Source organism: Artemia franciscana, chromosome 9, assembly GCF_032884065.1.
Source record: "Artemia franciscana chromosome 9, ASM3288406v1, whole genome shotgun sequence".
NCBI classification, from domain to species: Eukaryota; Metazoa; Arthropoda; class Branchiopoda; order Anostraca; family Artemiidae; genus Artemia; species Artemia franciscana.
The window spans coordinates 46,632,222-46,659,658 of record NC_088871.1 but is presented as its reverse complement, the minus strand read 5'-3'; the positions used below and the strand labels follow the sequence as shown (position 1 = coordinate 46,659,658).

The 27,437-nt window shown below is 35.2% G+C and overlaps 1 protein-coding gene across 1 annotated transcript in view; it reads left to right on the top strand.

Moving 5' to 3' along the window:
* LOC136031487 (semaphorin-2A-like) overlaps positions 1 to 27,437 on the top strand; it is a gene marked incomplete in the record, with an annotated part of 365,554 nt that overhangs the window by 280,069 nt on the left and 58,048 nt on the right. Inside the window, 2 exon segments of the mRNA XM_065711124.1 lie at positions 7,270 to 7,377; positions 22,630 to 22,936. Coding sequence (XP_065567196.1) covers positions 7,270 to 7,377; positions 22,630 to 22,936 — 415 coding nt within the window.

The following is a 27,437-nucleotide window of genomic DNA, read 5'->3' as shown; positions in this document are numbered from 1 at the left end:
AAGAGTGAGGCGTTGAGGAGGAAAAGCCCCTTTCATATGCGGAGTAATTTCTGTTCGTTTTAAGCTTTAATGTTGCTCCTTACTTTCATTTAAAAAAGCTTGTTTTTTTTTTATTTAATTTCTGGACGTTTTTGAATTAATTCATGTTTTGATCTTGGCTCTCCGCACATAATAATTAAAGCGAAATTTGCACATGAATTAATTGCAATTAATCGGAATATTTTGAGAAAAAGGAGCGAGGGAGGAGGCCTAGTTGCACTCCAAGTTTTTGATCACTTAAAAAGCAACTAGAACTTTTAATTTTTTACACATGTTTTCATTGGTAAAAAATATTCGTAATTACGAATGAACTTACGCAACGAACTTCTATATCCGTATGTTTTTATTGCGTATATGAGGGGGTTCAACCCTCGTTGATACCTCGCTCTTTACATTAAAGCTTAGATTTTGTCCTAATTCCTTAAGAATGACCTCTGAATCACAAAGACCGTAGAATAAATAGTTGAAATTACTAAAAATACTTTAGCGTAAAGAGTGAGGTATAACGAGAAGGTAAACCCCTGATATGCATAATAATTTTTGTTCGTTTTAAATGCTGCTCCTTACTTTCAGTAGAAACAAACTTTTCATATTTATTTTTTCATTGTTTTTTCAAATAATGCTCGAAAATCCTGCGCCACCTTAATTGAAATTCACTTCCTCCATGAGAGGTTTCTCCATGGAAATATCCTCCCATGTAACCCTCCCCCCTCAAATCTCCCCCCTAAACCAAAAAAATCCCCCTGAAAACGTCTGTACACTTCCCAGTAGCCATTGCTATATGTAAACATGGGTCAAAGTTTGTGACTTGCAGCCCCTCCCACGGGGACTGCGGGGGAGTGAGACGTCCCTAAAGACATAGTTATTAGGTTTTTCGACGATGGTGAATAAAATGGCTATCGCAGAATTTTGATCCGGTGACTTTTGGGAAAAAATGAGTGTGGGAGGGGGAGTAGGTGCCCTCCAATTTTTTGGTCACTTAAAAAGGGCACTAGAATTTTTAATTTCCATAAAAATTAGCCTTCTTGCGATATTCTAGGACCACTCAGTCGATAAGATCACCCCTGGAAAAAAAAAGGAAAAACAGAAAAAAAAACAAAAAAACAAATAAACACGCATCCGTGATCTGTCTTCTGGCAAAAAAAATGCGAAATTTCACATTTTTGTAGATAGGAGCTTGAAACTTCTACACTATGGTTCTTTGATACGCTGAATCTGATGGTGTTAAGATTGTATGACTTTTAGGGGGTGTTTCCCCCTATTTTCCAAAATGAGGCAAATTTTCTCAGGCTCGTAACTTTCGATGGGTATAACTGGTCTTGATGAAACTTATATATTTAAAATCAGCATTAAAATGCAATTCTTTTGATGTAACTATTGGTATCAAAATTCCATTTTTTAGAGTTTCGGTTACTATTGAGCCGGGTTGCTCCTTACTACAGTTTGTTACCACGAACTGTTTGATTGGTTATATTTTCCAGCAGATGACTTCTTGTTTTCTCCAGCTGGGCTTCAGTTGTAGCTAATTGTTCGTAAATCAGGGCGATACTTGAAGACACCGAGTTAGACCCTAATTTATCTCTTGCTTCCAGGGCTTAAAAGGTCTTAGAAAAAGTTTCGTAAATTTCTGTGGTATTAGCAAGTTTATGTGGCACTTTGTATTTACAAAGTGACATATAGTGATCGTAAATTCTGTCAGTCTGTCTGTCTGTCTTTCCCTGTTTTGCTAGTTTAGGCACTTCCAGATAAGCTTGGACGATGAAATTTGGCAGGCGTATCAGGAACCAGACTAGATTAAATTAGAAATAGTCATTTTCCCAATTCGATCATCTGTGGGGAGTGGGGAGACGGTTAATTCAGAAAAAAGACCGGTTTGAAACTTGGTGGAAAAAATGAGAACAAATCCTAGATACGTGATTGACATATTCGGGACGGGTCCGCTCTATTTGGAGAAGTAGGGAGGAGGGTTAATTGTGAAAAATGAGAAAAATCAGTACCAGACAAGATTATATTAGAAATAGTCATTTATCCGACTCGACCGTCTGTAGGGGGGGGGGGGTGGAGGGACGGTTAATTCGAAAAAATGAGGTATTTTTAAGTTACGATGGAGTGATCGAATCTTAATGAAATCTCATATTTAGAAGGATCTTGCAACTCAGATCTTTTATTTTAGATCTGGCTGAATCCAGTTTTATTGGGGGGAGTTGTGGGGGGGACCCCACAATAAGCACACATCCAAGATACGTAACCGACGTAACTGGACCAGATCCACACTCTTTGGGAGAGTTGGTATTTGTAATTTATGGACGGGTGATAAGATCTTAATGAAACTTCATATTTAGAACGATCTTGTGCTTCAGCACTCTTGTTACAAACCCTGACAAGATCCGGTGATAGTAGCCAGAGGCGGAGGGGGAAACCAAAAATCTTGGAAAATGATTAGAGTGAAGATATCGGGATAAAACTTGGTGGGTAGAATAAGCAAATATCATAGATACGAGATTGACGTAACTTGACGGATCCACTCTCTTTGGGGGAGTTGGGGAGGGGAAGGGTTAATTCTGACAAATTAGAAAAAATGAGGTATTTTTAACTTAGGAAAGAGTCATCAGATATCAATGAAATTTGATGTTTGGAAGGATATCGTGTCTCATAGCTCTTATTTTAAATTCCGAACGGATCCGGTGATATTGGGGGGAAACTGGAAGGGCAAAAATTATGGGAAACGCATAGAGTGGGGGGATCGGAATGAAACTTGGTGGTAAAAACCATCGTAAGTCCTAGATATGAGATTGACGCAACTGGAACGGATCTGCTCTCTTCGGGAGAGTTGGGAGGAGGAGGGTTAATTCTAAAAAATAAAAAAATAAGGTATTTTCAACTTACGAAGGAGAGATTGGACCTTATTGAAATTTGATATTTCCAAGGATATCATGTCTCAGAAAACACTTAGAGTATAGGGGTCGTGATGAAACTTGATGGTAAAAATAAGTACAAGTCCTAGAAACGGGATTGACATAGCCGGAACGGATCTGCACTCTTTAGGGGATTTGGGGGGGGGAGGGGGAGGGTTAATTCTAAAAAATACACAAAATTAGGTGTTTTAACTTATGAAAGAGCGATCGTACCTTAATGAAATTTCATATTTAGAAGGACCTCGAAAACCAGATCCCCCATTTTAAATCCCTACCAGATCCAGTGTCATTAGGGGGGGGGCGGAAATATTGGAAAACGCTTAAAGCGGAGAGATCAGGATGAAACTTGGTGGAACGAATAAGCACACGTCCAAGATAGGTGACTGACATAACCGGCTCGGATCTGCTCTCTTTGGTGGATTGGGGGGGGGGAGTAATTCGGTAAAATTATAAAAAATGAGGTATTTGTAACTTGCGAACGGGTGTTCAGATCTTAATGAAATTTGATATTTAGAAGGATCTTGTGCTTTAAAACTCTCATTTTAAATCCCGACCGGCATTAAGCCTTTGATTTTCCTCTTAAAGCAAGCTATTGATTCTTAGAATTTTACTAGAGCTCACATCACATGAGCTCTTGGCTCTTCTTGAGCTCCTCACAAGTGCCATATGAGCTCTTAGCTCTTCTTTTTGACGAATAGTATATAAATATAAGTAGATTCAAAAATTTATTAAATACCCCTAAGAGGTTTCCTTCCTCCCTTACCTGTATTTATGACCCCAGGGCAAGATTGCCCAATGTTTATTATGTACCTTCAAGAACATATGACTTTAAATGACATTAATTTAATATTATATGCATTACTCTGTAAAGCAAAGTATATGATTACCGCGGTTCCAAACCGGGGTAATCAGTCATTTATGAACGAGCCTATAAATCGTCAACTATATAAGATGTTGGGGAAAAACCAAAATATTCTAAGATACGGCACTATTGGGAATAAAATGAGATCCCCTGGAACTAAAATGGACGAATATCCTACAACTTTAGATAAAAAAAAATAATGTTCGTATATTTTATAGGTCTACAATCGGTGTTTCTTTACTTTTAAAGGCCAATAATGTTTAAAATGATTTGTTTTTAAGAATAATGTTCTTTTTAAAAATAATGTTCATACATTTTATAGGTCTACAATCGGTGTTTCTTTACTTTTCAAGGCCAATAATGTTTAAAATGATTTGTTTTTAAGAATAATGTTCTTTTTAAAAATAATATTCATACATTTTATAGGCCTACAATCGATGTTTCTTTACTTTTAAAGGCCAATAATGTTTAAAATAATGTGTTTTTAAGAATAATGTTCTTTTTAAAAATAATGTTCATACATTTTATAGGTCTACAATCGGTGTTTCTTTACTTTTCAAGGCCAATAATGTTTAAAATGATTTGTTTTTAAGAATAATGTTCTTTTTAAAAATAATGTTCATACATTTTATAGGTCTACAATCGGTGTTTCTTTACTTTTAAAGGCCAATAATGTTTAAAATGATGTGTTTTTAAGAATGATGTTCTTTTTAAAAATAATGTTCATACATTTTATAGGCCTACAATCGGTGTTTCTTTACTTTTAAAGGCCAATAATTTTATCTGCTTTGTAACAGCCGTGTAACCTAACAAATTCCCATTCGTATGAGGTGTTAAAAATGATATTGCCTCAAGGTGTTGTTGCCAATTATACATGTTTTCAACTTCCCTTTAAATCTGGTCGTAATAATAAGGAGATGTCAACATTCTTAATGATATTCTGGCAAACCCCTTAAGGAGTGCTTAAGCCAATGAGAAAGGAGAAAATCTTGAATACTAAGAATTATTGCTAAATATCATCTCTCATAACTACAAACTTAAGAATCTTTGGGATTATTAATCAGTATAAGATCTACAAAATGACAAAAAAATCAATGATGTATGATTAGTACAACTCTTTTAAATAGTAAAGGAAGAGTATCTTAAATGGCAAATTTTAAAGGAAACTGATGATAATAAAAAAAAAAATTCACGACCAAAAATTTTGAAATCTTGTGGCAAATCGAGAGGCTACTTTACAATTCTCTACATCTTCCAAAAGTAATTTTATTACTACTTTAAAAATTAGAGGTGTCCCCACTAATTAATTTTTTTATGAAGCTCTAAAGAAAAAAAATGCAAATTTGTTCGGCCTATTCATGTTAAAGCTTTCAATGAAGCCACAATAATTTTTTCATCAAAGAATCTGCTCGTGTCTGCTGTTAATACGCATTTCACTGCTATAGGAAAATAGCATTGGCTTCAAACCTCGGAGATTGACCTTAAAGAATGCTTTTGGCTCTGCTATTCTGAAAACAAAATCATATGATAATTGCTGGTAATTATATGAATGCCAATTCAAATGTCTAAATAGAAAATTAGAAACCTCTATCTGTCGTTTTTGGTGGGATTAGACCTAAGATGTGCCCAAAGGGCAAAAAAATGTTTTATCCTTGTATTAATATTATTTTATTACATTATGATATATTTATTATTTTATTGTATTAATCTTAATATTATTATTACTACTATTTTAGATTATTTTGTTGTCCTTGGTACTTTAAGAGATATGTTCACGGTCTTATGGCATTATAGGAATGAAATTAATCGATGATAAAAGCCTGTGGTTTACTTGATAGTAGGCTGAAATGAATGCGATTTTAATTCCTATTTTGCAGCAAAATACTAACAAACATAATACAACGGAATCATGTCCTAATAATAAAACTCTAAGTTCTAACAGATAAATTCAGGATCTTCTATCTACAAAAAAGGGAAGAATTATCCTTTTACTCCTTTTCTTGTCTATCTACTCCCTAGCCTATAGTTGATTCTCCATTGAATAGGCTATAAAAGGCTTTTTAAAGGCTATAAACTTTTACCATTCCCATATGCTTCCAGCCCATTCCCCTCCTTTCTTGAAGTCCTGAGTATTGTGAGTCAGTGTTTTCCAGGGCCATATCCAGGATTTTTTTTTGGGGGGAGGTGGTCACAAAAAAAACTCTTAAAAACGCATCAAAAATTTATTTATATTCATTTCTATTACTTTCTTACCAGTCGGACAAACATTTCGGGGGTAGAGGGTACAAAAAACCTTAAAAAACGCATCAATATTTTGTTTATATTGAATTTTGTTACGTTTTTACGAGTTGGATTAACATTTCCGGGACGGAGTTCAAACCTCCTCCCTCTGGATACAGCCCTGGTGTTTTCACATCTTTGCCTGAAATAGGAACCAAGATTCGAGGGGCGCCCATTCTCGCAAATTACGTGCGCCAGGTTACGCGTGACGAAACTGTACTAAGTGTGGTGGAATTGTGCGCCAAAGCTAGCGTTCTAGGACATACACAGGCGGTGGAAAGCGGGAACCCCCTCTCCGGTGCTTTGTCCTTCATTAGCAAAACTTTTAAACATGATAAGCTCGGTTCGAGACAAATCTAGCGTTTTCTCCTTTTGCCTTAAAAGCATAAAGTTCTCATAAAATGTAAAAGAAAAGTTTAGCTGTCCAATTAAATTAGAGAATATAAAGATAATAGTCAAATGCATAAGCAGGCACTCAATTTTTGTCTTTTTTATATAGAGAATTCAAAGGCTAACTTTTTATCCTTTGAGTCACTCCCTTTTATATATCCTAGGCTTTTTCTACTGCGTTATCATAGGAACCGATGTCTGCATAGCTTCACTACTAAAACTTTAAAGGACATAAGCCCCATTTCCAGTTTATGATTTCATTGCCAAGATGTTTGAAAGCTTCCCCAAATGACATTATATCTCCCCAATGAAATTGTTGTGTACTATTGTGTTAAAAAGTGTGCTTTAATTATATTGGACTTACTTTCGCAATCCAAGTAAGTCCAGAAACAGTTTTGTGCCTAGACATGTTTTTTCGTCCCTGTACTTGCTTATTGTACCAAGAACACTAAAATTGAGATCGCAATCTTTAACTTGGTTAAGTGGAAAGTTACACAACCAGGTATGGAAAGAGTTCCGAAGAAGCGACATTTATGGTATCGAACGTACTTGATGTCAATTGTTCACTAAGTATCTGTGCCCAGCATGGACCAAAACACTAAGAAAACCTTAAAAGTACTTAAAAACAAATACGTCATACATCATGTGCTTAATGTAAAAATTAAAAAGTTTAAATAGAGACTGGGCAAGCATGGTAACCATTCGATAAAAGGTTACTAACTCCTTTTGATACAGGAAGCTTTAAATCAATTAGTCAGTTAATATCCTTTCTTTTTTCTTTAGAATTACGACTGTCGAAATCACATACGGGCTATTCAACCTATTGGTGACGGATCTCGACTGTATGTGTGTGGAACAAACGCTCATAATCCTAAAGACTGGGTTGTTAAGGTAAGTCGAGTTGAGGGCTAGCCCCCTTTCGAAATCATGTACACTAGGTGACGCGTGCCACATACGGACCATCGTCCTGGTGAAGGAGTGTGAGATGTGACACTTCTAGATTCACACCAGCTGATGAAGAGGGGTGAGCCCCTCAAGCCATTTTCAAAACAAATGGTCCGTGAGAAATCAAAACACATTAAGTTTCCTTAAAAAAATTCGTAATTGATCATGAATGTTCATAAGAAAAGGTAAGAGGTAATCTTCAAGCTAAGAATCATTACGATAGGAACTTAACTATCTGAGTATGTATATATATATATATATATATATATATATATATATATATATATATATATATATATATATATATATATATATATATATATATATATATATATCATTATATGTCAAATGGTGCGCATTTTTAACAAACATTTTCTTACATTGTTTACTCAAGAGCTGTAGTAAATGAATGAATTTGAACATTACCCTCAAAAAGTTGAAAGGAATAATTATTTCACTGGTTTTCAGGAACCTTCCGGAGCCTTCCATTTGATTTTTTTTGTGCTTTTGAACTACAAAGTGTGGGATTTTGTTAATAGAGTAGCTACTAGCTGAGGGGCTATCAAGTTTTCGAAAAGTACGCTAACCGGGTCGTGCATCCGTGCTTGGCAGAAAGGTGCTATGTGTGGTATGGAGGGAAGTATGCAATTTGAAATGGGGCAAGTGGCTTTCCGAGATGTATACCAGGTGGGGAAAGGTAGGAAACTGTTCTTTCTTGCGAATAACAGGTTCACAGGGACCTTTGCAGGTGAGGGGGCTCGGGACCCAGACCCCTAAAATCTTAGATTTTACGACTTTATGGGCATTTTCTTTTCAAATTATCACTATTTGTCCGCCCTCCCCCGAAAAAGGATTTTGCAATTCTGTGCAGGTGACTGCAGGTGCAAATGTGATTAAATAATATATATATATATATATATATATATATATATATATATATATATATATATATATATATATATATATATATATATATATATATATATATATATATATATATATATGTATTAAAATGTATAATCATTAAATAAAAGCATATTCATTAAAAATCTTAGATTGTCTTTGTCTTAGAACAAAAAAAAAAATCTCTTGTTTTCAGTCTTCTGATGCTTGCTTTTCCAACAAATTCATAAGGGAAAAGAGGTTTTCAAATTATCTGAAAGCTTTTGTTACTGATTCTTTACATACAAATATCAAAAGTAATTTTTGTTTTTGCTCTTTCAATATTATTTCTCTTCAAATTAGAAGCCGAATTCTATTTTTTGTCTCTTACAAAACAAACAAGGAATTCTAATTTCAGGGAATGTAAACCCTCCCCCCTCCTGTATGTCATAGGAAACTATTTGTAATAAAAGCAAACGGTGAATGCCATTTTCAGATTATTGAGAGATTTTCTTTTCAAAGAAATCTAATCGCAACGTTTTTTAATCTTTCGAAAATTGAGCGTGATATATTCTAGGAATTGAGCTAAGGGAACAATTTGAGCACTTTATTATTGGAAATAATAAAGCACCATTTATTCAAAAGATGAAAATAAAAAAGAGCAAGGGAAGAAACGGGACGAATTTTTCCAAAAAAGTGGAACGGAAAACCCAACAAAACTCCCCATTATCTCGATTGTGCACTCGATTGTCGTCTTCACCTGTCTTAATTACTATTTTTTTGTAAATATTTGAAGTAATATCTTTCAGTAAAACATATACAACTCCAAGCCTAACCTTGGCTCCTCTAAGATTCGGGGCTCATTTAAGGTAATACGATACCTTTGATTAATCACCCAATCTTGTCCATTATAAATTTTTTAGTATATATGACCAAATTATTTAGGCTTTACTGGGTGGTTTTACTATAACTTGTAGAGCTTGGTTAAGAGATCCGAATAAGTGACAGAAAACAAGTTCAATACGGTTCCTGCTATTCCGGAAATCTTAGAAAAACCATTTAACTTGTCACGTTTTGTGCTGGAGATAGAAAATATTCAGTTGTAATGAAATTTACATCACCAGAAAGTGTGAATTTTGTTGTGTTCATTTTATTAAACTGAGCAGAATTTTTAAAGTTCAGGAAAGGAAACTCCCTAAAACTGTTGCCTGCTAGGAGATCGTTTGAGCAATATGGGCGCTTTGGGAGTTCCCTGTGGTTTCACCCGCTATGATTGACAAGCTCATCTACAAAAACGACATAAAATCTCCATCAAATTACGGAGTCCAACCACAAATCCTTGACAGCTCTCGATGATGGCGAGTTCCATGGAAGAATTTGCTAATCTTTATCTTTATCTCTGTGACTATTATACGACGCTGAAGTTCGCAAAATGATTTTAAGGTACCGTGTTGCCTTCAGATTCTTTAAAGAAAAAGCCGCGCTCTGAACTCGAATTTGTATTTCGAACAAAAAAATCTTGAATGGGCTGGGACAATGGTGATTTGGCTGAAAACAAGATTGACCTTTGTTAAAGGGGCTATCAGACTCAAAATTTTGTATAATTTTATTCTTAGTTGTTCTGGTTACTTCAGGGTTGTGATGTTACCCGCTGAATACGTATTCGGAAGCTTTGACAAAAATGTAAAACAAGTGCTTGAAATACATCTCAAATTAGAGCTTTCTCCAAGAAAGGCTTATCCAGCTCCTGATTTACAACAACAGCATCCCCCCGAGCCCTAACTTCTCGCAAAATTTAGGATTGTGATTTGAGAGCAGAAGAACATTTAGAGTAAAATTAGACGAATTGCATGGAATGTACAAGCAAATATAGAAAGTGTCTTAGGGATAACGGGCTTGAAGCCCCCTCCACCTTTTCCCGTAGACGTGCCTGTTATAAACCTTAAACTAATACACTGAAACTTGTTTTCAAGTAAATGAAGTTTCTTTCAGTTAATGACATTTCAAGTTAATATTGAAGCGTAATTCCGTATCGATTGGATTGCAGGGTAATTGAATTTTTTCTTCTTCTTCTTTTCTTTTCTTTTCTTTTTTATTTTCTTCTTCTTTTTCGTATTGTTTTTATTTGTATGTGTATTGGGGTTGTAAGCCCAAACAAGCTTTGCTTTGGGCCATTTGCTTGTTTTGTTATTTATATTAATAAACCCATCGTTCTCTCTCTCTCAAATAAATCCGCTCCTTCCCTTCTTGTAAGGCTTGAAAGTTTCTTGAAATGTTGAGATTGACACACATGAATTAACAAAGTGCTTTGTAAATGAAATGTATTGTTGAAAGATTAAATCTTCATTTTCTTGTACGTGGTCTATAGAAAGAAGAGAAACCAATGTGAGGAATTGCACTTACCCCACCCCATTGTTAATCATTTGTCTCATTTCTCATATACAATAATGCTGGTTGTTGGTACCCTCAACTGGAAGATATGATGAAGTTGTAATATGTGTATTGACAGTTTAATCATGAATGGGAGGGAAATGCAGGTGTGTCGTGTCGACGAAACCTTTTGGGTGCGGAAAATAGACGGCTCTGATTACAAGACCTGTCAAAAGTAGCTATGCTCAGCTATTTGCTTAAATACTTCGATGGCTAACTAAGATGAACGACGTGATTGGAATATTAATGGATTCCTGTTCGATTGTTGCCTATATCACATATATGAATGGGTTTATGTGCACACATCATAACGATGTACGAGAGGGAGGAGGGGTACTTTATTGTGAAGCTTATTGCAAATTAGGTTTTCTCTGAGAAGGGGTTCATTTTGATCCCAAATCTTCCCATGTGGGGCCAATTCACGAAAATTCGGGATATGTGGGGAAAGTGTTTTTCAAAATCTAAGAGAGGGGCAAAATGGCATTTGCTATCACAAATTCGAAAAATGATATTTTGCTACACCCAAAAAAGGTTGGCAAATATTTAATGGGTATGTGCCTCTCCCCCCTCGCCACATTGACGCTACTGCTATGGTAGGTCTCTTTTGATTGATCTTAGAGGGGGAAACTTCCCATATTCGCCTTATGCTTTCGTGTGTTACTACACAAGTGTACACAGTCAAAACTTTTAAGGGGGTTAGGGATTTCGATGCTTTCCCAGGTTTGGAGTGTAACAGTTAACAATACTGTTTGCAGGCTTAAATATATGGATATTATCCATTAAATGTATGTTAATATTTAATGTTGTGGGTCAATTATTGTCCATGACCCTCATACGAAGTAACCTAGAACTTAAGGTCATGAGCTGTTGTGTTGTGGGACAAGTTCTCGAAAGTGCAAAAAATGGCAAATTTAAATAAATCAATGCCTCGCCCCCTCATGAATGTCCCTGTCTTGAATCTCTGGTTTCGACTTAATACCGCCTGAGATATAGAGTATAGAGAAGGATTAACAAATATAAAGTTGAAACAATAGGGAAAATCTTTTCAAGACAGTGGAAATCAATTCTGTGAATATTTCGGCCCTATGTCCAAGGGCCGTCTTCAGCACAACACGAGAAAGAGAGAAAAAAATATGTATACATAGATAAACTTACATTAAAATGCGAAAATTAAAACTAATAATGTTAAAAACTTTTTTTTAAACAGCCCTAGCATCCTTACTTCAACGAAGTTCAACCAGAAGTTCATAGAGAAGGATTGGTTTGAAAAGTATTGAGGCCTATCCGTAACTTTTTTTGCAGTACAAGATGTGTGCGGTTTTTAAAATTCGAAAATGGTTTCTTTGTTTTCCGTAGCCTTTACGTTGATATTATTGTAAATCTTTAACTGCATCTCGGTTGAATCCATTGAGGGGGGAGTCACTTTCAGAAATCATGTGCACCAGGTGGTGTGCACCAGTCCAAGCTTGGCGAAATGATTTCCAGGAGGGGTATCTGAGACCGATAACCATATGCTTAGGCCGAAAATAGTTAATTTTCCTTTGGTAGTCTTCGCCATAATCCTAGGTTGGTGACTCTATCCCACCCTCTTTATCAGGTATGGTAACTGGGTATCATTTCTGCAAGAACAGGATAAGCTCCAGACAAAAGATTTTGGCGTTTGAGCCTCAGGACCCACCAAAGCTGGGGTATTTATTACCCATACGCTAATAAAAGAGATCTTATTACGGTGCTTGTGTATTATTCAGAACACACTCAATAAGTGAAGTTAGGTTCTTTCGTGAAACAAACTCCGATGCAGGTACATTTTATGAGAAAATCTAGTTTCATAGCCACAAAGACAAAATGTTAGGTTAGGTTAGAATTCTAAGTTGCAATTTTACAATTTTCCTAATAAAGTATTATATTTTCATCATATTTTGTTTTATTTCATTAGCTTTTTCAAAAGTTTAAGCTATATATTTGCACATTAGGGGGGTGAGGTGGGGTGCATTATATCAAATACCTAACTTAACCTAACCTAACCACCTCTATTAATTAAAATGTACCTGCATCGTAGTTTGTTTCACGAAAGAACCTAACGTCTCTTATTGACTGTGTTCTAAATAATACACAAGTACCCTTATTACTTGTATGGCTACATTTTATAGATTATAAATTTGTCAGTTTCCTGTAGATCCCAGTACTACAATATTGACCAAAAAAATAAGTTGTTTGGAAACGTATAGCTTATTCACATTTGTGCTTTGTTATTTCTTTTTGACAAACTTGAGATTGACAATCGAAAACTTGAGATGACAACAATCCCGCCAACCTTTCCTCCCCCGTTTCCCAACTCAGCTGTCCCATTTCAATGGATCGCACTTTCATAAATCATATACATTAGGTGGCGCGTGCCAAACGCGGTGGAAACTGTTCCAAGGGTGGCGGAATTACGCGCCATACATGGCATTTTGAGATGTACACTAGGTGGTGGTGCCCCCTCCGAATCTCTCTGTTTTTTTTTTTCAAAATTTTGGGATAGGAACAGAACATTCATTGGGGAGCAACATGGAAGTAACAGGGGTGTTTTTGCGTGTGTGGGGAGGGGTCATCCAACATAGATGAATTGCTTAAGAGCGATACATGGATAAACCCCCCTCCCAAAAAAACCTTGTGTAACTTGAAATTAAAAAAAAAAACTGGCTCGTTGAACATATGGTGCCGTTGGAAGATACCAAGATACCGTTGAACAAATCTTGGAAGAGGCCAATATTCGATATGCGTGACATCTGTTTGGACAATTACAACAAATTGGTAAATGGTGACATTACGGATATTGAAACGTTGATGAAGGAAAGGCACAAATAAAAAACATGCGTGAAGAGCAATAAAAGCTCTTCACGGTAAAAGGGAGGTGTATGAACAGAGTAAGAAAGAAAATATTTTTGCATTTATTTGCATAAAATCAAGCATATACACAAGGTAGCGCGTGCCAGGCGCGGTGGAAACTGTTTCAAGGGTGGCGGAATTACACTCCATACATGGCATTCTGAGATGTACACCAGGTTGTGATGCCCCCTCGGAATCTATCTTCACTAAAGATATAGAATTCAATTGTCTGCTACCTCAACATACTTCTTGCTATCAGTCGACACATACAGGATAAAATCTATCGTTTTTTGCAATAGTCTGCGCTAACTAACTTTTAAGGGATTTCAGGCGAAGAAGGTAACAGGTTTTTTGTCACCTCTGTTTTGCTGCTCTTAAAATCATCTAATTTATCTCTTAATCTTAATTATGTTAATCAGTCTATGCTATAAAAACTTGCTGAAGATTCTCATTTCATCTGGAAGCGTAAAATACACCACAACCTGTTTTTGCAAATAGTTCTTTTTTATTATCGTTGATGGTCAAGCCAAAGAGAACAAGAGAGATTAATCAAACAGTTCGTGGTAACGAACTGTAGTAAGGAGCGACCCGGCTCAATAGTAACCAAAACTCTAAAAAATGGAATTTTGATACCAATAGCTACATCAAAAGAATCGCATTTAATGCTGGTTTTAAATATATAAGTTTCATCAAGTTTAGTCTTACCCATCAAAAGTTACGAGCCTGAGAAAATTTGCGTTATTTTAGAAAATAGGTGGAAACGCCCCCTAAAAGTCATAGAATCTTAACGAAAATCACACCATCAGATTCAGCGTATCAGGGAACCCTACTGTAGAAGTTTCGAGCTCCTATCTACAAAAATGTGGAATTTTGCATTTTTTGCCAGAAGGCAGATCACGGATGCGTGTTTATTTGTTTTTTTGTTTTTTTGTTTTGTTTTTTTTCTTTTTCCCAGGGGTGATCGTATCGACCCAGTTGTCCTAGAATGTTGCAAGAGGGCTCATTCTAACGGAAATGAAAAGTTCTAGTGCCCTTTTTAAGTGACCAAAAAAATTGGAGGGCACCTAGGCCCCCTCCCACGCTAATTATTTTCCCAAAGTCAACGGATCAAAATTCTGAGATAGCCATTTTATTCAGCGTAGTCGAAAAACTTTATAACTGTGTCTTTGGGGACGACTTACTCCCCCACAGTCCCCGTGGAAGGGGCAACAAGTTACAAACTTTGACCTGTGCTTACATATAGTAATGGTTATTGGGAAGTATACAGGCGTTTTCAGGAGGATTTTTTTGGTTTGGGGGAGGGGTTGAGAAGAGGTGGATATGCTGGGGGAACTTTCCTTCGAGAATTTGTAATGGGAGAAGAAAATTTCCATGAAGGGAGAGCAGGATCTACTAGCATTATTTAAAAAAAAAACAATTAAAAAATAAAAGTGAAAAAGCTTTTTCAGCTGGAAGTAAGGAACAGCAATAAAACTTAAAACAAACAGAAATTATTACCCATATGAGGGGCTCACCTCCTTCTAATACCTCGCTCTTTACGCTAAAGTATTTTCAGTAATTTCAACTACTTATTCTACGGCTTCTGTGATTCAGGGGGTCATTCTTAATGAATTGGGATAAAATTTAAGCTTTAGTGTAAAGAGCGAGGTACTGACGATGGGGCGAATCCCCTCATATATGTAATAAAAACATGAGAATACAAAAGTTCTTTACGTAAGCTAATTTATAAGTTACGTAAATCTTTTACCAATAAAAAGATTCGTAAAAAATTAAAAGTTCTAGTTGCCTTTTTAATTAACCAAAAAATCGGGGGGCAACTAGGCTTCGTCCCCCGCTCTTTTTTTCTCAAAATCATTCGATCAAAATTATGAGAAAGCCATTGAGCCAAAAAAAAGAAAAATATGCAAATTTCGTTTTGATTATTCCTCTGCGGAGAGCCAAAATCAAAACATGCATTTGATTCAAAAACGTTCAGAAATTAAATAAAAAAAACAATTTTTTTTAACTGAAAGTAAGGAGCGACATTAAAACTTAAAACGCACAGAAATTACTTCGTATATGAAAGAGGCTGCTTCCTCATAAACGCCCCGCTCTTTACGCTAAAGTTTTTTACTGTTTTAAAAAGAAGAATTGAGCGAAAGAGTCAAACTTTAGCGTAAAGAGCGGGGCGTTGATGAGGAAGCAGCCTCTTTCATATACGAAGTAATTTCTGTGCGTTTTAAGTTTTAATGTCGCTCCTTACTTTCAGTTAAAAAAACTTGTTTTTTTTATTTAATTTCCTAAAATATCATATTAAAAAATGTTCCTAAATTTCATTGGCTTACACTGTGATGCATTTTCGTAGACTAATCACAATATTTCTTAAAGTACCAAGGACACCATGAATGAAATCGGATTCTTTAGATTGGTTAAGTGGAAATTTACACAACCATATACGTCTGTAAAAATTAGGAAAACCCGGGAACTCAATTTTTAATGCAAAAGACGTTTGATGCAGGCATGCAGTTTGAACATTTAGCCAAGTTTAAAAATAAAGAACGTGTTTAAAATCAACAAAAAATAAGCGATAAAAATATGTCGTCTAGAAAGTGTAACTTCCTGATTGATATGACAACAGACAAGGCCATTAATTGGTAGTAAACTAGTCTTAAAAAACAGTAATTGAATGATTATAATTATGTCATAATTTTGCCTTAACCTCTGGCTACCATAGAGAAATTGAAAAGAAATGTGTATATCGTTAAATAGCTAAAAATCTAAGCTATACTTTGCCGGAGAGGTAAATAGTTCCACCTTTTCAAACCTGATTTATTCTTCTTTGGGAATTTATAAGCCAGTAAAAAGACTTAAAATTCGGCTGATTCTCCTGTGTGAAATTTCAGACCATAGTAAGAAATGACGAGAAACGTTCCACAGGATTGGTCCTCATCTGTGGATCTTTAAGGCAGTAAAAATAATGAAAAGTTTTTGAGTCACAATTTTCTAGAAGTACTCTCCCGCTTTCTCCATGGTTGAGCTATCCTCTTAAATGAATAGGGTTTTCATGCATATTCAAGACTTTCCAAATTCCTTAGCTGATTTTTTAAATGTTAACTGCAGAGGCGTAGGTGGTTTGTTTAGCCCGCGTATGCAATGTCAGTTTTGTACCCATCCCCCCTTAGCAACGTAAATGGACATCTCTTTCATGAAATATACATCTATAGAAGCCCGATCCCGGAGGGTACCAGGTTTGAACTCCCCCCTCCTGAAATTTTTGTCTGACTGGTAAAAACGTTACAAAGTACATATAAACACAATTCTTATGAGTTTTTAAAGACTTTTTGTAAACCTCCCCCTCCCTTCGAACAAAGACCGCGGATACGCCCTTGCCTTTACGCCACCCGAAAAGATGTTAAACCCAAGTAGAAGTAATGGAACTTTTTAACGTAGCACATTTATAGAAGAATCAAACAGTTCGTGGTAACGAACTGTAGTTAGGACTGACCCGTCTCAATAGTGACCGAAACTCTGAAAAACAGAATTTTGATACCAATATATACATCAAAAGAATCAAATTTTTATGCTGATTTTAAATATTTGCCTTAAAATTTGCCTTATTTTCGAAAAAAGGAAAAACAATCCTTAAAAGACATAGAATCTTAATGAAAATTACACCATCACATTCATCGTATCTGAGAATCCTGCTGTAGAGGTTTCTAGCTCCTATCTGCAAAAATGTGGAATTTTGCATTTTTCGCCTGAAGAAAGACCACGGATGCGTGTTTTTTTTTTGTTTTTTTTTCAGGGGTGATCGTATCGACCCATTGGTCCTAGAATGTCTCGAGAGGGCTCATTCTAACGGAAATTAAAAGACTCTACTGCCCTTTTTTAAGTGACTAAACAAATTGGAGGACAACTAGGCCCCCTCCCACGCTCATTTTTCCCTAAGTCACCAGTTAAAAATTTTGATATAGCAATATTCTTGAGCATAGTCGAAAAAAAAATATGTCTTTGAGGACGACTTAATCCCCCACAGTCCTCAGGGAAAGAGCTGCAAGTTATGAACTTTGCCCATTTCTTACATATAGTATTGGTTATTGCGAAGTATAATGACGTTTTCAGGGGGTATTTTTTCTGGTGGTGGTAGGGGTTTATGTGAGAGGATCTTTCCATGTAGGAATTTATCATGGGGGAAGAGAATTTCCATGAAGGGGGCGCTGGATTAATTCTATTCTGTTATTTCTGTCCGTTTTTAGGTTTAATGTAACTCCTTACTTTCAGTTAAAAAAAAAACTCGATTTTTTTTATATTTAATTGTCCCATAAAGCTGTGTTAGAAGCCGACTTGACTACCTATGCACTGAAAACGTTCTTGCAAATTACATGAAAATTGTGCAAAAACAGTTCAGATTGTTTTTCTACCAGATGTGTATTACCAGACAAATATGCAGACAAATGTTTTGGGAGGGGAGGGACATAATAAAAAATATTTTTTTATATAATTTGTTAATATCAAGTTCCTATAAATTCAAGAAATTTTAGGATTATGGAGGGGGCTAGCCCCGAGGCACCCTCCCAAGTACGTTCCATACAGTGGTGAAATCAAGACTAGCTATGGGTCACAGCTTAGATACCAATACAGTTATGAAAACTCCTATCTTGCCCATGAGAAGCTTTTGGTACAGAGCTCTGAACTTGGCGCCTCCTCCAAGCCCGCGCTCCAACGCGTAGACCGTACTACAACACCATAGGTGGGAACACCATATCTCTGAAATATTGGTATCTGAGCTGTGAATTGCTCCGACTTTTAGATTCAAACCACAGCTTAGATACCAATGCCAGTTTCCTGTCTCCAGCCGCTAGCATTGCTACCGCGCACTGTGTCCCAAAAATAAATCGAGTTTTCATAACTGTATTGGTATTTAAGCTGTGCTCTGGATCTTCTTTGGAACATTTTTGCGTTATTTGGTTCTGGGAATTTATTAATTTGACAGCGGAAATGACAACATAAACTAGCGGTATGAACTGGTAAATAAACAGTGCCCTGAACTCGCCGGATTTAATTTGTTTTTATTGTTCACCTGGCTGCCTCTTTTGGCTAGAGCTATTTGTGATTGAGTCTATTGATTATACTTATCCCCTGAATGGGGTCTTTACATTTGGGACTGTAATAAGTTGATATCCCAGACAACGCATTGTTATTAGTAATGTGAATACGAACAAATGATAAACCATTGTATTTGTTCAAAGAGTTTGTATTTATTTTTCAGATTTAATATTTTAAATTTTCTTATGAAACTTTCCAGGATAGCTAGAAATAAACTTGGTGTTTCTAATCCATTTACATATAAGTTTTTTTTAAGTTTATTCTTCCTCATTCGATGAAAAAAGTATATCCTTCGGAAAATCTTAGAAACAAATAATGACGAAGACCACACTGCCTTTCCATAATACAAATACAGAAGAGAAAATAAAGAGGAGTTTTTTTCCCAAGACAGTGAATGAACTAAACCTATTTGAATATTTCGACCCTATAGCTATGGACCGTCTTGTGCAAAAAAAAAAAGACAAAAAAAAAAAAAAACAAAAAAAAAACACTTGCAATAAAAGTTCTTTGTTAAAAAGCCACTTTTTTTAATAGCCTTTTTTATTATTTGCTGAAGACGGCCCTTAGATATAGGGCCGAAATATTCAAAAATGTTTTGTTCATTTACTGTCTTGGGAAAAAAAGTCCTCATTATTCTCTCTTCTGTATTTGAATCTTAGAAACACTAAGGCTAGAATAATCTACCAGACTATCCCTTTCGTAGAATAAGTCAAAGTGATTAATAATGAAAGCTGATACAGCTTGGAGAATTTTATAGCCTACTAATACAAAATATTTATGCTATAGGCTTAGAAAAGGGAATTAGCCTACTGTGGTTTCCTAATGAAGATTAGTCGATGGGATGAGAAAATATTTCAGGCTTCACCCTATTCATCAAGATTGATAGTTTTCTTGGAAATTTCACAGGCTATTGTAAAACTGGAAAATTGATGATCATTTCTAGACTAGTTTTCCATCTTTTAATCACATTTACGAGGTATTGATCTTCAAATTTGTTCGTGCATGTTTTCCAATTTGTCAAACATTCCTCACGTGTTTTTGACATTTCATTAAAGGGACCAGCAAGTAAAAAGGGGTAATAGACGATGGCCAGTAGAAATAAATTCTGATACCTAACTCCATTTTTCTCTACTCTTCGTCATTACTCATGAGATGTCAATCGGATTGGAAAGTTTCCTTCTTGTAAAAGCAATTTTAAGAAAAATTAATGGACGATTGCGCAACTTTATTTCAAAGGCTGATATTTTTCTTTTGATAAGTCTTGCCTTTAGAAAAATATTTGATAAGTTTTTTGAAAGATGGACACCGTACATTTTTCTAACACCAATTCGGGGACCTGATTTTTTATTTGTTTCGTTTTTTTCGTGTAGGCCTAAGGCATAGGTCTGCTACAGGGGCTTCAATCCCCGATCTATAGAGAACAAAGCACGGGGTTTTCTTTTTTTTAATGAAGATACATGTAAAGCATTTTTCAAATCCTAAGGGGGGAGTGGGTTGGTTTTTTAATGAAAATACCAGAAAAGGTACTTTTTAAATCCAGGAGGGGTAACAAGTGCCCTTGACGAGCTGTATTTTGATAATATCCTACTCAAGAATCAGTATTCTCGATTAGAATAGGAAATGACTGTTGTCGGGAAAAAGTCTTTCTCTTCTCAAGAAAAGTCCTCTACTTAGTCATCTACTTTGTCATCTACTTTGGCAATGGTATTTTTCCAGAAAGCACATGTCTGTCGTAAAATTGCAAAATCTTGCGGCTTCCATTCATTCTACCCCAAACCCCCCTTTCCGTGGCCTTTGTGGTGGAATTCAAGACATTTTGTGGGGGAAACTCAGAGATCAAAAGACAAAAATAAAACAAAAAAATCGACAATTTTGTGTGATTCGACTTTTTGTCCTCTGACGATTCTACTTCTTCATCAAAAGAACTGGGTTATGTCAATTTATTATGGTTTATTTTGGTTTCAGATACTGCAAAATAATTGCATATTTCTAGAACATCATTAGTTCCGTCTCTTACAAACGATGATAAAGAATTCGCCTTTTATCAACTCGATTTGAGGAAGCACAATACATTCAATTGAAAATACATTCAAATTTGTCGAAAAACGCTGGAAAAATTGCGAATTTCTTGATTTTTAAGCAAGTTCAGAATTTCCCTTAACTCCTCCAAGAAAAAGTCTAAGCAGTGTCATTTCTAGCTCGGGGAATGGATAGACCTGAGACTAGTATATCTAATGAAATAAGTGTTTAGTCCTTTTGTACGGGTTACAGCTACAGGCTGGCCCTAAAAATCGCTGGTTTCAAAGGGATGATAAACCTTAACGGGTAAAATTCTTGATTAATTTAATTACAGTTTAGTGCTCATCCAGGTCTGTGTTCTTTATCTGGATGTTTTCGTGGTATTGTGAAGAAGTATTTTTATTTTTTTATTCCAATTTCGCCTCAACACCGCACTGGTGCCAAATACCTATATCATTTTTCGTCGGTAACTGGGTAAATTTGAAATAAAAATTTTGTGGTTTTCTTATTTTAAAAAGATTCATCACGATTTCACTCTAAACTGAATTCTAAATTTTGGATGAAACTTTAATGGACATTTTCAAACTGAACCATAGGACACTAACTTAAATTTCTATGATATTAATAATGCTAAATTTATATGAATATATTTTTGTTGGGGGGGGGGGGGGGGGGGTGAAATGACAACTATTCCACTGCAAGGGGCCGATCAGGTCAAATCAAATATTATAACAAATTTATGGGTATATTACTACGACACCTTCCTGCCTGTTTACCTGACATGAGATACCCAATGGGTGCAGTATATTTTTTCTACTCGCTCGTTTAATATGTCTCCTTGAGGCAATTCACGTCATTTTGGGCTGAAATTTTAGAGTTTGACAGTTCGGATTAGGAAGTATAGATGTTACAAACGGCGCTACCTTATCATCCCAGCTGCGGAAAGAGTCCCCGACTGTACTTAAGGACTGGGAAGATATAACCTCCTCTGATTTAAAAACAGACACATTTTATAAATATGGGTACTTTACACCAACCTTCGATCTAGCATTTTTTTTTCTAGTTGATCGCTCTTTTTTTTTCTTTTTTTACCAACTGATCTTAAACAATTTTATTTAAGTTCGTCTGTATAGGTGGTCAAATCTTCGAAGAGAAATTATTCGATGGTACAAAAACTTTTAGAAACCATCAAAATTGTGTTTTGATGCTAGATCGAAGGCCGTATCCCCCCCGAAATTTTTCCGACTCTTAAAAACGTAGCTAAAATGCACATAAACAAATGTTTGATGCGTTTTTTTAAACCTCCCTCCCTCTGAACAAAGATCGTGGATACACCCTTGGCATTGTGGCACCCCTAAAGATGTTACACTTAGGTAGAACTGTAATATCACTAAACCCTCACTACCTACGACATTACTACGACTACCTACGACTAACATCACTAAACCCTCGCTACCTACGCCACCGGCTAATTGAACCACTTCACTCGGCTTGATGTTTATCCATTTCCAGTTCAAAAAATGGCGCGAATATGGTTAAAGTTTATTTTGTTAATAAACCTGAATACGGCCTTGTCGGCAAAACGTTGACTTACGACCATTTATTTTACTTTTTATCTTTATATCCTTTAATTACGATTTTTGTTATAAGCCTTGTTTGTATTGCAATAGTTGTTCGTATTGATTTTGAGGAAAAAAGAAAATAACATAAATCTGTTTCTTGGAGAATAAAATTAATCAGGAGGGGAAAAAAATAAATAAAAGGTAATAAGATTAATCATAGAAAAAAAAGGGAAACGAGAAATTAAATTGTATACTTGTACGCTTCGAAAGTATTCTTAATCAGCATTTTTTTTTTCTTTCCCTCTACACCCAAAAAGATCGCTTATAATCCGTTGTATAACCCTTTTAGGTTGACCTGGACACAACTAAGGGTGTTGGCAGAGATTATACCATTTCACATCTTGGCCGAAACGAATATGTTCCTGGTATTGGCAATGCTGTAGCCAAGTGCCCCTTTGATCCCAATGACAATTCAACCGCAGTTTGGGTCGAAAAAGGCAACCCTGGAGGACTTCCTGCACTTTATTCAGGAACAAATGCTGAATTCACTAAAGCCGACTCAGTCATCTTCAGGACGGATCTTTATAATTTAACTACTGGGAAAAGAGAATATACATTTAAAAGGACACTAAAATATGATTCAAAGTGGCTAGACAGTAAGTTATATTAAAAATTACTGAATCATATATTAGATATATGATTATTCAAAATATATGACAGTCATTAATTATTATTATATATGAATTACGTATTATCATTTTATTATTCATTGATTATTTATATTAATATTTTTATTAATTATTATTTTATATATCATTTGAAAAATCATTGGTTATTATTATAGTTATTTTGAATTTACTAATATATCATTAATGTATTATACATAATGAGAGAGGTTTACAATACATAATTATTTTATACAGTTATGTATTAAATTAAATTGTCGTATTAAAATTATAAAATTATTGTTAAAAGAAATATAAATCAATAGACATAATAATATATTTCTTTTTATATGGCATTTTTTTTTGTTTTATGAATCCTTGCTGCATCTTACGAAGTCGTTGTAATGTTTTGCATTATGAATATTATTATATACTTGGAGTATCGTATGTAAGCCTAAGGATTGGGTTTACTGACATTCCTTTGTCAAGTAGATTGTTACTTTTATAAATAAAGCTCTTTAAAATGAAATATAAGTGAATGAAAAATGTCTTATATATAATAAATAAAACGTAATAAAATGGTTTACACTGTATAGCTAGAAATAAAATAGGCCGATTTTGAGTTTTTCGTTATGTGAAAATTAAAAACACGGCAAATATGAAGCTTGACTTTAATTCAGTAAAGAAAACGTTATGTGTAGGAAGAATAATTGGTAAATAAGTAAAAAAAAAAATTATAAAGGCTTACGCAGTATACGCTAGAAATAAAAAAATAGTAATTTTGAATAGTGACAGAAAAACCAAAAATAAGAGGGAAAATGAAATGCGATTCAAAAATCTTATCTCTAAATAAATGCCCTCCTCCAAAAGAATTCTTTGAACGCCGTTTAGAGTAGATCTTTATTTGCTGGTTATACGCAGTAGTGGTCCTTGCCTCTCTTGTGCCCTGAACAAAATCTTGATTAGCCTTCCCCCCCTCTGACTCCCGCAAAATTTTCAGGCCAAATTTTAACGAAGTTTTCATTTATTAACAAAATTATTTCAATAAATTAATTAATTAATATTTTTTGTTTTTGTTTATTCTTTAAATTATTTAACTGCTATTATTTTAATTTACTTACTTTAATTATTATTTAATTATTTTATGTTTTAGTTTATTTTTTCTCATTAATTATTTCATAATTAGTTAATTATCTTCATTTATTAGCTGCACCACCCTATACTTTACTGTAATAAAAATACAATTTCAATGAATATAAATGATTATAACCGTTAGAATATTTATTAGAAAGTTTTTGCCCCTAAAATTTCTCTAGCTTGTGCAACGGTCTCTGTCCCTCCCCTAAAACCGAGTCAGGTTAAACGGGAGGCATATTTATTTCTTAGTAGATAAGTGAAGTCGATCATAGTTACTACCAACTACCTAGTGGAAGATCCACGAAAAGGATTCTCCCCACTTTCTTATTCCCTTTTCTACTTTTCTTTTCCATGATCCAACTCCTTTTGAACATAAATAGAAAGCCCTAACAGTTACAGAACTAACCATGATAAAGAAGCAATTTTGGCATTTTTTTTTTTTTTTTTTTCAAAGATCGGATGGTTTGATTGATTCAAAGGTCTTGCTAGTACAAAAGGCCCCTTAACCTAAAAGTGCACTTTTCTCATGTTTATGAACTAGCTTCCTTCCTGTACTAGCCCCTTTCCCGAATTTTTCCTTGGAAAATTTTTCCTGGACAAGCTCTCTTTCCGTAAAAGTAGTTTAGGATATGTTTTGACTATTGCATAACACGAGAAATGTATGGGGAAAGAAGTAACCAATTTCTTTCGTGAATCAGATTTCCCACTGTGCTTTTAAACCCCGTTTTTAACTAATGCCTGTTAAGTTAACGTGAGTTTCTTCTTACTTTCTCTTTCAACATTCGAAACTTTCATTATTTGCTTGTTCAGTTAGATGTTGTAAATTAAGTTGTTAGAGCTAATTTGCTTCGTTCAATATGCTCTTGTGTATTTCAATTTCCTGTCTACTCCATTGCTTGGCACTTTCCTGAAATTATGTTCTATTTATTATTTCTGATGTATTTTCTAATTCGAAAGTCAAACAGGGAAGTTTGGGGATTTGGGGCACAACTTCGTAATAACGGGAACCGAAAACAGTACGTTTCCCTAACTTGAGTCCATTGAGGAAACAAAAGTCTCCCATACGTTTTCCATGTAAATCCACTCTCCTAGATAAGATTTCCCAGAAGACCGAGGTTTCAACTTATCCAATTTAAACCTGTAGGAGTCGCTGAAATATATTCTAAATAGCTCCCGAATCTAAAAAAAAAAAAAAAACGTTAACAATGGATTCTTGTCGCGTCTTTATGTGGTTTATGTCACCCAAACTTTTCAAACAACGAAGTGTTTTTAATCCATAGACTTGAGAACGTTATAGATATTGGAGGAAGTGGGCTATGCACCCTCTCTTCTGACGATTTATCAGTTGAAAAAAGGATCAAAAAGGCAGGAATTTGTTTTAGATGGTGTAAAAACAAATGTATATTGGAGTCTTCGCTCCTATAAAATATAATTTTGACACTTTTGTTAAACTTGCTAAAAATAACAGAACAGTATTCTAAATAGGTCTCTGCTTGTATAGAAAAGAAACAGGGAATTCTTCTAATTAAGTTGGGGATAGTGATGACGTCCCAAATTTGTCACACAAAAAAGGTTCTCGAACGCTTAAGGGGGGGGGGCAGCATGCCATGCATATTTTCCTCAAGGCTCGTCAGTTCACAAAATGTGTTTTAAAAAATTAATTTAGATAACCTAAAAAAATAGGTAGTGTATTGGATTTTTTTGCTAGCATAAAATAAGATTTTTTAAAAGGTTCTTAAACATTTAATAATAGTTGAATAATTTCCTAGAGATTTCTCCGCTTGAAAATAAATTAAACAGCGAATTCTTGTGGCATCGCCATGTACAATGTATGTCTCCCAAACTGTTCAAGCAAAAGGTTTCTTAAAAAGGGAAGCTTTTTTTGGGGAGGACCAGCTGTCTATGCTCCTCCTCCTCCTCCAAAGACATCAAAAACAAAAACGTCAATACCAAACATATCTAATGCAGCCCTGTTTCAAAGAGAGAGAGAGAGAGAGAGAGAGAGAGAGAGAGAGAGAGAGAGAGAGAGAGAGAGAGAGAGAGAGAGAGAGAGAGAGAGAGAGAGAGAGAGAGAGAATTAAAAACTGTCGTTGCATAGCTTAATTCAGTTTTTTACAAATTCTTACATTTAAACAAAAATCACACACTATGGCTCAGCATGGAAAATCGATGTAAAGGAAGGCACAAATGAGTTGGCGTAACGATTATTTCGTACTTTAGGGGATAGAAGTTTATTTTGTAACCGAGTTCGACTATTGGGAGGGACTCAGGTAGTAGTGATCGGTGGCTCCAAGCCAGACTTTAAGTGGAGGTTAATTGCAATTAGCAAAAAAAATAAGGATTGATTTGATTAGCACATAATTGTCGGTTTCACCTGATTCAAGGTAAAAATAACCGAACGACGTCTTAACTATACAAAGGAGAATGTAATGGCCCGAAATATCTCTGCAAAGAACCCACTCCTCCTGTGCCAAAGAACAAATTTTAGTCTAAAAATAATTTTTGTGTGTCGTGTCGTGTCTGATATCATCCTTGAATCTCCGTTTTGTACGAACCTCAACACGCTCTCTCTTTCTCGCTCTCGCACTCTCTCTTTCTTTTTTTTATTAAAAAGGTAAACACATGCTCAAAACTTCATCTTTTTGTATTTTTGTCTTTGCGGAAATTTTATTATTAGTCAAGTGTTTTAAAGAAGTAGAAAGCAAATTCAAACGATACCGAAATGTCTCCTTAATATTTCACGATATACAGTTACCCCAAGAAGTTATCCAATATATATATTTTTTTCGCACTGGAAATTCTCACCTGATTGAGGTTGGTGCTTATGGACAGGTCTATTTAGATGAGAATCCCATACAAACGTAGCCTTTCTACTGTCTGGGTAGCTTTTTGATGACATGGCATGGAAGTGTAGTTTGTCTGATAGGTAGATCGACACCGCCTTCTCTATCGATGCTTTTATGTTTGTATCGATATGTTTGTATTGTATCGATATGTTTGTATGACGTTTATGTTGAAGATCCAAACATCAGGTCCCTTTTATATTTTCAAAGGATCCATCTGTAAGGACAAAGGTTTGGACGGGATCTCTATGTTTTGAAAGGTCTGTTTGTGTCTTGGTATTGCTGACAAAATGATCCAGAGGAATTGTGAGGTTGATGAGTCTTGAAGAGGTCGGGGTTGAAGAATAAGTCTGTAACTGAAATGCTAAAGCATCCGAATTTTGTCAACTTTTTTTATGAAGATACAAAGCTTGATTAAATCAAATAAAATGATGTTTTCTTAAGTTTTCTACACGATTCTGCTCCACAAATTGTGATTTTGGACGATTGCTTAGTCATCTCCAGAATATTGA